Consider the following 10,841-nt stretch of genomic DNA (forward strand, 5'->3'; position numbering starts at 1 on the left):
TTTTTACAAGGGGTGCCCCTGATGACGTCTAATACAATGAAACACATAGGGTGGGGCTATCAGATGTGATCTCATCACTTTTGCAGGAAGTTGGACCAAATAGGACTTCCTGCTGATTGGATGCATGCATTCCAGTACTGACTATGCTTTGTTCCAATATGTGAGTGCACATTTGCCTTTTAATAAATTGCTTGTTTTTAACTACTGTATATTACCCTATGCAAGCTGTTTTTTCTTTTACTTTGTCTGAGTTGAAACCTATGAATATCTTTCATGGAAGCTTGTTGGCCAGTGTGGTTGAGGCCAGGAATCTTTAACCTTTTATGTACTCTTAGTCCCTTCTATTATATTCTTATGTAAACTTGTACACAGTATGGTATGGTTACTGGTTTTGTTAACGTGAATCACATTTAATTTTTTTTTTGAGATCATAATGCTCATATTTATTTGATTGTATTCATATGTATTTTGGTTCACATTGTACAAATGTTTTGATTATTTTGTGTATGTATTTACATGCTAGGATGGATAGACATATACAGTAGATTATGATGATGCTGTACTTTTTTCTGTATTAGTTGTTCGAACTTGGAATCACAAATTTTAGTGCTGGCAACTCACTGGCTTGTTACCTGAGCGCTGAGGTTTTCTGTGTTTACTGGTGGTAATGGCCTCCAGGTTTTTTTTCCCCTAATCTCATTTTATTATTTAAAAAAGGAGTTAAAGCAGATTCAAACAAGTATCATCAAAACTTCATAATTACATATAGAAATTTAGGAGTATTCCCACAACAGTATCAGAATAGCGTATTGGAGTGTATACTATAAATAATAGGGTACCCAAGTGCCCAATAATAACCAGAGAGATCCCAAAGTCCCGTAAAAATTTAAATATATGTTTAAGGCTTAATGTCACAACCCTCATCAGAAAACATAACATAGAAAAGAAGGAAAAAGAAAAAATTAAATAATAAAGAGAAAAAAAAGAACAAGAGGAAAAATAGGGAAGTATCAAGTGCTCTCCACCCCACCTTGAGGGACATCTTAAGAAAGGAAGATGTCTCTAAACTTTTGTGTATTCGGAAATGCAGTCCAAACGGCCCAGGTCACAACATCTTTATCCAACCTGCTGTATTCCACCTCCAATAAATATTTAAAGTTCATAACTCTAGCAGCTGTCAGGAAGTAACGAAGAATTGAACTTGGCAGTAAGGACAGTAAGATAATTTGAGGGATATTGGGGATGGAAATCCCTGTCACTTTACAATAGATTTGTAGGACAAAGGCCCAGAGGGAAGTAACGGTGCCAAGCATCTGGGTACCTGTACCATTGTATCAAAACTTTACAAATATTCTCTTCTGCAGCGCTAGCTGTAGAGAGACAGGATAAATGCTTTCTCCCATTCTTACTCACCAATTGAGTCTTTAATTCCTTCTGCCATATTACCATATAGACCAGAGGGTTTGGGTGAGAAAGCAGGAATGGAATGGAATAAGTTTGGGAAATTGCATGCCTTGGAGGTAGATTACGAAGTAGCAAGTCTTCAAATAGAGTAAGGCAGGATATAAGCTTTTGTTTGTAAGGAATTGAAGAAAAAAAGGAATTTGTTGCAAAAACCAATTTTCCTTTCCATATACACTTACTGGCCAGCTTATTAGGTACACCTTGCTAGTGCTAAGAAAATATTCCCCACACCATTACACCAACACAACTAGCCTGAAATGTTGATACAAGGCAAGATGGATCCATGCTTTCATGTTGTTTACACCAAATTCTGACCCTACCATCTAAATGTCACAGCAACCAGTCTTCCCATTCTCCTCTGACCTCTGACAAGTGGCATTTTTGACATTTTCAACAAGGCATTTTTATCCACACACCTGCCGCACACTGTATATTTTTTTCGGACCATTCTCTATAAACCCTAGAGATAGTTGTGTGTGAAAATCTCAGTAGATAAACAGTTTTTGAAATGCCAGCCCGTCTGGCACCAACAACCATGTCACATTCAAAGTGACATGCAACGCTCAGGTGGCTGAGCAATTATAGTCTGTGCGGATATAGACTGAAGGTCCAAACAGACAATACCTTACCCAAACGTCTGTGCTTTTCACATATAGTGCAGTCACCGGCATTTTTTTTGCAGTCATCACTAGGACACACAGAAAACAATTGTTATCTGTGTCCTATTCACACCACAATGCAGCCTGGAGCTGTGGTGCATTGAGCTGCAATGCAATACAGACATACTGCTTGTCATCACAGCACAGAGGAAGGCACTGCCTTGTTGTAAGGTGAATTGAATGAAGTACCATTTCGCATAAACATCACCAAAATAAAGGGAGCTGTGTGATGCAGTAAAACATGCATCACACAGCCCCCTTCCTCTGGCTCACTGCAGCTGGAATGAAGAGCTGCCTACACAATAAACCATTGCATTTTAAACGGCCCTAAAGGTTTGTTTTGTCTCCTGTGCAATGCTGAACCCTGAGTGGGAATCCCAATATAAAGAATGTTCTCTGAATAAATGTGTTAGAAAAGACCTTAAAGGGTTAGTTCTCCTTTACAGAACTAACACCTTCCCCACCCTGCAAGTCCCCTTTGTACTTGCCTCCCGCTGTTGAGTAGTCTATGCTCCTACAGCCAGTGTAGTGGTCTGGCAATTTGAAATCCCTGCCCTTCTCCTTCTTTTCAGATAGATTTTGATTGGTCAGCACCATCACATTTATTATACCAGTTACAGCCAATTCACACCAGGGTAGTCCATTGTGGTGTGTATGTTACGTTGTGCATTAAAGTGGTAGTAAACTTCCATAAGAAAAAAAGTTTCTCCTAATATAATGTGCTAGTATGCATTGCATTCTAGCAGATCATGAAATATGTACAATAAAATAAAGCTCCCCAGCGGCACATTGTCACCACTGACAGGGCCTCCATCTTCACTCGGTCATTCTTCTGGGTTAGCAAGCTACGGCCATTTGAATGGCCAAGCTGCAATGACATCACTCCTGTGGGAGTCACAGCCGCATCACAGAGCTCTGAAGGGACAGCATGAACATGTCGTCTCTTCAGAGTACATGCATTGGTGATGTCACCTGCTGAAGAAACCAAGAATATCTCCTAAATGGTGCACGTTTAGGAGATATTCCTTGTACCTACAGGTAAGCAGACCACAACAGACCAAAAAAATCACTACTGCAACATTTTCTTTAGCGCAGTGCGCTGCAACACATAGTAGTGCTGCACTGCAATGCCATGCAAATGTGTAAAGAAGGTACTCTGGGTTGCCAAACACAATCAATTCCACCGCATCAAACCAATGCATATAGTGTTACTGCAACACACTGTAATCTCCTGGAAATTGGTTTCATCTTACTGCCTCCCTTATCCAGTAGCTTTAGTATTTTCAGATGCTTTAAGTCAGTGGTCTCCAAACTGAGGTCCATGGGTTAGATGCGACCCTTTGCTTGCCTTTTTATCCAAGACACTATTACTCCTGCTGACTTGAGGAACTATTCCTCCCACTGGCACCAACAAGGGAATACTATTCCTCCCACTAATATCAATGATGGCGCACGATTCCTCCCACTGGTGACAATGAAAGGGCACTATTCCTCCTCCTACTGACTACAAAGCCTAAGGCTTTTATTACTTCCACTGTTGCCAGGAAATTTTCTACTCCTACTGGCCACAATCTGGCCCCCTTAGTCTGAAGGATTGTAAACTAACCCCTTGTTTAAAAACTTTGGAGACTCCCTGTTCTAAGCCAAAAAAGCTTTAATATCCTGATATCCATCTGTACTCCTGTGACCTGTTTTCAGCCGACAAAGGGGCTATAGCCTGATGTCACAGAGCCAATCCAGGCTGTGAAAAGATTGCAACCATATGGTCGGGATCCAACCAGGAGCCTGGACCAGCACCTGTCTCAGCCTCTCACCAAGCTGCTGGGAGCATGAGCTAGTTGCCCTCGCCCCCTCCACAGCCCAGTGCTCCAGTGAGGGGGAGCAGGGAGCCAGAGACTGAAAGTCGTCTCTGCTCTCTGCTCCGAGCGGAGGGAGAGAACTGAGTGATCAGTGGTGTTTGATCGCTCAGTTCCCAGCCTTAGAGCTGGCAGGCGGACAGATGCAGCATCAGATCGATACTGCATTGAGCTTGGTAAGTATTTTTTTTTTTTTAATGAGGATCTTCAGAGTCTTACAAAAAAATAAGTCAGCAGCTACAAATACTGAAGATGCTGATTTTTATTATAAGGACACTTACCTATCCAGGGATTCAGTGCTGTCCTCATTCAGGCTTTTTCTTTACTGGTCTTCGTGTCCCTGGAACCAGCATGTTTACTAATGGAAACTTGTTGTGAGTCCTAGCTTCCTACTGCACATGCTCGAGGTATGCTGCGCTTTGCGAATGGTCCCACAGCTTTCTGGAACCTGTGATAAGTTCCAGAAAGCTGCGGGCTGGGAGGCAAACTTCCAATCTGATTGCCTAGGCAATCTGAGCGGGAGTGGGAGCAGGCACCTGTCAGAACTAGGTACCTACCCCCCCCAAAAAAAAAGTATCCAACAGTGTGGGGGGGGGATGGGGTGAGGCGGAAAATCGAAAAAAAAAAAACAGACTTGGGGGGGGTGCCCGATCAGTTTTTTTTATGCCATCTGTGTCAGATTTCCCTTTACTTCTGTCCCACAGGAAAAGCAGAAAGTAAGAGGAAATCCCTCAAAAATGAGGAAATCTGAGGTTGTCAGCAGGGTCATCAGAACTGGTGTCCCTATTGAAAGATTTCCTCTCTATTCCTGCTCTAGTGACAACCCAAAATGTGGGATTTTCTATCACTTTCACTCTCAATGATAACAGTAAACAGGGCAAATAGAGAGGGTAAATCTCCCTAACAGGGGCACAAATAACAGCTTGATACAGTTCAACAAGTGGTTTAATCTCTCAGGAACAGGTGATTTAACCTTAAGCCTGTTTTGGCTTTACTTTCCTCCATCATATGTTATTTTAAAAGTACTTTTATGTAGACTTACCTTCCCTCATCTTGTAGCTCACTCTGTACTGGGTGGGGTTCAGCTTTGTTATCACACAGTCTCCTCCACCAGATCTTCTTCTCATAGAAAAATAGCGTTTCTGGTCTTTTTCTTGCTTCTGGTTCAGCTCTTTGCTGTTTTTAACAATTATGGAGAATTTATATTCATCCATGTTTTTCTTTGTCACAGACAGCCTTATATACTGTTTGCTGGAGGGCTCAACTAGTACAAATGAAAGTGAAAGCTCTATGCTCTGAATTTTCTGCTGTGAACTATTGCAGGAAGTGAGCCAGCTGAAACCAGTCTGCTTTCTTGTTTACTGCTATAGCATGAAAGTCGGAATGGGACTGTAGACAGCAGATACAATTTAACTATAAAGACACTAACACCGACCTTTGGAGTTCCGTTTGGGCACGGCCTTTTATTATTGGTTTCAATAAAATATTACTTAATTAAAATATAATATAATAACAACAATAACTTTTAAACTAAATATAAAAACCAGACTCAGTCACTAAACTGGAGCCAATTTCAGAAATCCACCATACATTTAACTTAAAGAACTGTCCCCCAAAAGCCAGTTGGGTTATTAGACCTGACTGGCATCTACCCCCCAGACCGCGGCCAATTCTGTACGTCTTTGTAAGTCACAATTAAATATATCTAAACCAATTGCAGATAAATGTACTCCATCAGGTCTTTTTAAACCAGGAAGACCACCTTCTAATTCTGTATGCCTAAAGGAGAAACTTGACATGGTAGGCATGAATTTTTCTATAGCTCTGTTTACCCTTTTTCTTAACTTTTCAAAAGGCTTCCAAATCGGAGTGTCTAACCACAAGAACATTTGTACAATTTCAGAAAATATAATTACTGTACTAGGCAAAATCAATTTTAACTTTTGGAGATTATGTTTAATGGAAAAGATTAAATCTAGGTTTTTTTGCTGACCTATGTCATTTCCTCCCAAATGTAATACCAATATGTCTGGTGACGGTAAAGAATTGTATATAATTGTATAGTCTTCCTAGTTAATAACATAAATTCTTCCATAGCATTCCCCTATTACCACACCAAAATACTTTAAATGAATTATCACTAAAACATACGTTTTCTGTATACACACGTTTTGAAGCTCTTTGTTGATCCCAGAATATATAGGAGTATCCCACTATCCAGACAGTGCGAACCGTACCTAAAATGGCAATATAAATAAAGTTAAGGCCTAATATATAATTTGTAACTATTCGAATGCCATCTTCCATTTTTTTTTTTAATTGTTCTGTTTCCTAAACCAAGTTTGGATGCTTCAGTGGTGGCCCCAATACGAAACAAGTGTGACGAGAACATTAAATGGTCTAGGCCCAGACATGTCAAGCATTTTTTTAAAACGCTCACAAACTGAAACTGAACCACTATAAGCTTTCAAACTTATCATATACCCTTTACCTAACTGATCTGTCTTAGACCTTTTTAATAATATTCTCAACTTATCAATCCCATTGATATATCCTGAAATTTAAAACCAGATCTACTTGTACATGCACCAAAAAAGGCCAAAGAAAAAGCTGCTTGAAATAAATTGGCTCCATAGGGAGAAAAGCACACAGAAAGCATCACATTGCATAGATCAGCTAATATGGCAGGAGTAATTGGCTGTCGACTATCCACCGTAAAATGTACTTTTTATTGCCTTTTAAGGCTTGGTTTACTGAGAAAAAACTAATGCAAGAAGGGAAGTTATGTAATTTTAGAAAATAAGGAAACTCCTGCCATCAGTTTGTTAATGTGCGCCCAAGAGTATTGTTTATCCATTAAATGGTCTAGAAATGATAGAACTAAATGCTCTGAAATGGATAAGTAATTTTGGTTTTGAGAATTCACAAAGGTCTGCCATAATAACCAAGCTTGACCATAATTTGACCATATTGAAGGTGCCACCAAATTTTTAATTGAATCAAATACTTTATTTAAACAAGCTCCCAAAGATGCTGTGGACAAACCGCTCCCTATCGGTCCGCCTCTGATAGTAATGAACGAAAACACCGAACAAGAGAGTCTGCCAAAATGTTGTCCTTACCTGGGATGTAGGAGGCTTTTATCCATATATTTAACAATAAACACTGAAAAACTAAATGTCTAATTAGAGTAATTATAGGAGGTGACTTTGACGATAAACTGTTAATGGCATATAATAAACCCTTGTTATCTGTTCTAAAAATAATTTATCTGTTTCTAAATTTGTCACCCCATATTTCCAGTACCACCAAAATGGGGACTAGCTCCAGCAAAACTATATTCTTCAAATAACTCTTTCTTTTCCACCAACCATGCCAAGGGCCTGCACACAAATGTTTTCCCCAAACTACAGCAAAACTTATTGAACCTGGAAAGGCAAAATTCTTTATCTAGAATTAATGAATGTTGCCATAACGATTTACCATTAACTGCTTAAAGACTGCCCTATAGCAGATATACTGCTACAGGGCGGCACCTGTGCGCAAAATCATGTATATAGTGATTACCGAGCATCTCCGACGGGGAGGAAGATTGTTTTGTTTACAAACAATCTTCCTCCCTGTCCACTTGAACACACTGCTCAGGATGTCTGTGCACAGTACAGCCATCCCGATCAGTGTGCTTACAGTGAAGAACACACCCCCTGCCCCCTAGTAAAACACACCCAGCACACAGTTAACCCTTTGATCGCCCCTCACGTTAACCCCTTCCTGCCCAGTGCCATTAGTACAGTGTCAGTGTTTTTTTTTTTAGCACTGATCACTGTATTGGTGTCACTGGAGATGTCAGTGACACCAAGTTAGTTTCCCCCCAGTGTCAGAATATCCCCTGCAGTCCCGCTAAAATTTGCTGATCGCTGCCGTTACTAGTAGGGAAAAAAAATCCCATTATCTATACTGCCATTTGTAAATGCTATAACTTTCACGTAAACCAATTAATTTACATGTATTGGGATTTTTTTTTTAGCAAAGACATCACAGAATACATTTTGGTCTAAATTTATGACTAAATTTGATTTTTTACTGGACATGTTTAATAGCAAAAAGTCCAAAATATTGTTTTTTTTTCTCAAAATTGTTGGTCTTTTTTTGCTTATAGCGCAAAAAATAAAAAATGCACAGGCAAACAAATACCACCAAAAGAGAGCTCAATTTCTGGGAAAAAAGGTCAAAATTTCATTTGGGTTCAACATTGCATAACCGTGCAATTGTCAGGTAAAATAACGCAGTACCGTAACGCAAAAAAATGCCTGGTCAGGAAGGGAGAAATCCTCAGGAGGGGAAAGTGGTTAAAATGAATAAAAAATGTATGTCATACTAACATATCCTCCCTGAGGTCAGCAGTAATTTGAATATGTGAGTACGGAGATTTTAGACCTGCAATGGATAAATACAAACACCTGGAAAATATCCTACCTACCGGCATAACTCTGCTGGCAAAAGCTAACAGACCTAAAAGCAATTGCATTTCTTTTAATGCAGCTTTTTTCTTCCTGTTGAATGCAGTGAGCAGATCCTGTAATTTTTTAACCTTAACTTCAGGTAAGCTAAATTCCATAGAAATTGTATTAATGTTAATGCCTAAAAATCAATACAAGTTGTCAGGTATACTCTGTTTTCATGGGCTAGAGCGACTCCAAATTGTTGGCATACGCACAAAATGTAGATAACAACTCTTGACATTTTGGCGAATCCTCAGGGCCTATAAAAAGAAAATTGTCTAAATAATGTATTATGCAATTAGAATCGGCCTTTTTTGATACCACCCATTCAATGAATGTAGAGAAAGCTACAAAATAAGAACATGACAATAAGCACCCTATGGGGAGGCATTTTGTCAAAAAAGAATGTATGCTCAAAACCAAATCCTAATGCATTAAAAGATTGAGGGTGGATGGGAAGTAACCGAAAAGCAGATTTTATATCTGCTTTTGCTAGCAATACATTGTTACCTAAAGATCAAATTTTTTCCAAAGCCTCATCAAATGATGTGTATGATACCGAGGAGCAAACCTCCTTATTTATTTTGATCATTCAATGAGGCTCCTATGGGAAAAGACAAATGGTGTATTAACCTATAAGAACCCTCTTCTTTCTTAGGAATAACCCCTATGGGGGAAATACAGAAATTTAAAAATGGTGGGCTATTAAACAGACTTTAATTCTTTAAAAAATTTTCTTTACTGATTTTAAATTCTCAGCATTAAGACAACCTGAGCCTTCAAAACTTGGCAGCACAAAACCAAATTTAAATCCTTCAATTAATAGATGGACCGTCTGTTGGTCTGGGTATTCCAGGAGCCAAGACCACATTTTTTCCAGTTTCACCAGGGATGGAGCTTTTAAGAAAAAGCTCCCTCCCCGATTGCTGGTTAGTTAATGCTAATTTTTTAAAACCTATAATGACAGGATGTGTTCCTGTGCAAAATGCACATTCATGTTTAAATTTACACATATTAGGCCATTTACACTGTGAATCATTTGATTGAAAAGCAAATGCCTTTTTTATAACACATTAGCATTGGAATTAACAGAAACCAATTGTTTGAATGTGGATGATCTTTGAGGCAAAAATAGGTTTAGCCATAAACCAATGTCTTTTGTGCCCCAAGTTAAATTAGGGTGTACTGCTATTTTTTGCCTAAAATATTCATCGTAAAAGACCCATGAAATACGGCCAAAATTTTTGTAAGCCTCTAAAATAATGTCAATGTGTTGAAATAATCCAGTACATTTTTTCCGGATATTTTTCACACATTACGCTAGTGTAAATGCAAAACGCCTATAACCAATTATTAAAATTTGTGATAACTGGCCTATGCCTATCCTCCTCATTTTTTTTTCTTATTTTTTTATCGCTTTTTAAAAGGAATTCTTTTGTAGATGGAAGCAGTGACAGCAAATCAATAAAATCGCTATTTCAAGTTTTCTCAAATTTTTTTTACATATTTTAAGGTTCTTCCATTACTTCCCTGGCTGAAGTATCTTCTGTTCTACTGACTGGCGGCCTGCTTCTTGTTGGGATACAGTGCTGGTGGCCCCAAACCTGCCCGGTGTCCTGGGTTGCATTGGCAACCTTCTAGAGGTGTTTTCTGCTGCTGACTGGCTCCTCCTAGCTCCGCCCACATAACCACATGTGGCCCCGCCCACCACCATCACTCTTCTGTGGGGAGATTCCTGCCCAGACCTTCTGCTGGGCAGAGAGGGGCAGTATGCAGTGCTGACAGCGCCTCCTCTTTGCTGGACCCTTCTCCACTCCTCCTCTTCTCTGGGCGGCACTGGCAACTTCTTCCTGGGGTGAGAGGTCTTCAGAGTCTTCATCTTAGCCAGAGTCCGTGTTGATTGCAGGGCTTCCAATTCTCCGGGGGGCTCAGCAGCGGTGACAGCTGTGGTGAATGAGTCTTCTTGTGTTGATCCTGACGCAGGTAAGTACAGGCACTTCCTCAACCATTCTTCAGCCCCTTCCTCATCGGCTCTCTCCAAGATGTTCCGCAGCATCGCCTTCATGCTCGGATTGACACGACTTGAGCTCCATTCTCTGCAAAAAAGAGCTATAGAGCTCACCGGATGGTGTACCACCATGCAACAGGTACCCCGGGGGGTTCTGACAGGTCTTATATGGGGTTTTCAACCTTCTAGAAATTTCTTAGAGGTCACCTGATCCACTCTTGGCCTATAAGGAAAGACCTGTCACATGTATTTTCCCTATAGTCCATGTGAATTCTATAGTGACTAATGGAAAGAGGACAGCCACCTGGATCCTTGTGCAGCTGTGAGCGGAGACTTGAACCTTCCCTCAGAA

The 10,841-nt window shown here is 39.9% G+C and overlaps 1 protein-coding gene and 1 pseudogene across 2 annotated transcripts in view; both read right to left on the bottom strand.

The window, feature by feature from the left end:
• LOC149447415 (protein mono-ADP-ribosyltransferase PARP14-like) overlaps nucleotides 1–5,262 on the bottom strand; it is a 152,037-nt gene extending 146,775 nt beyond the window's left edge. Inside the window, exon 1 of one of the 2 annotated variants that reach the window (XM_089652607.1) lies at nucleotides 5,022–5,262. In XM_089652607.1, the coding sequence (XP_089508733.1) occupies nucleotides 5,022–5,193 (172 nt within the window). In that variant the 5' untranslated portion in view covers nucleotides 5,194–5,262. The remainder of the gene's footprint in view (nucleotides 1–5,021) is intronic. The other variant, XM_089652606.1, reaches the window with a different exon arrangement.
• A 348-nt stretch (nucleotides 5,263–5,610) lies between these two features.
• Nucleotides 5,611–10,546, bottom strand: LOC149447416 (uncharacterized; annotated as a pseudogene).
• Between the last annotated feature and the right edge of the window lie 295 nt (nucleotides 10,547–10,841).

This window comes from Staurois parvus, unplaced genomic scaffold (genome assembly GCF_062004578.1).
Source record: "Staurois parvus isolate SC_StPar_1 unplaced genomic scaffold, SC_StPar_1.0 ptg000688l, whole genome shotgun sequence".
In the NCBI taxonomy this organism is placed as follows: domain Eukaryota; kingdom Metazoa; phylum Chordata; class Amphibia; order Anura; family Ranidae; genus Staurois; species Staurois parvus.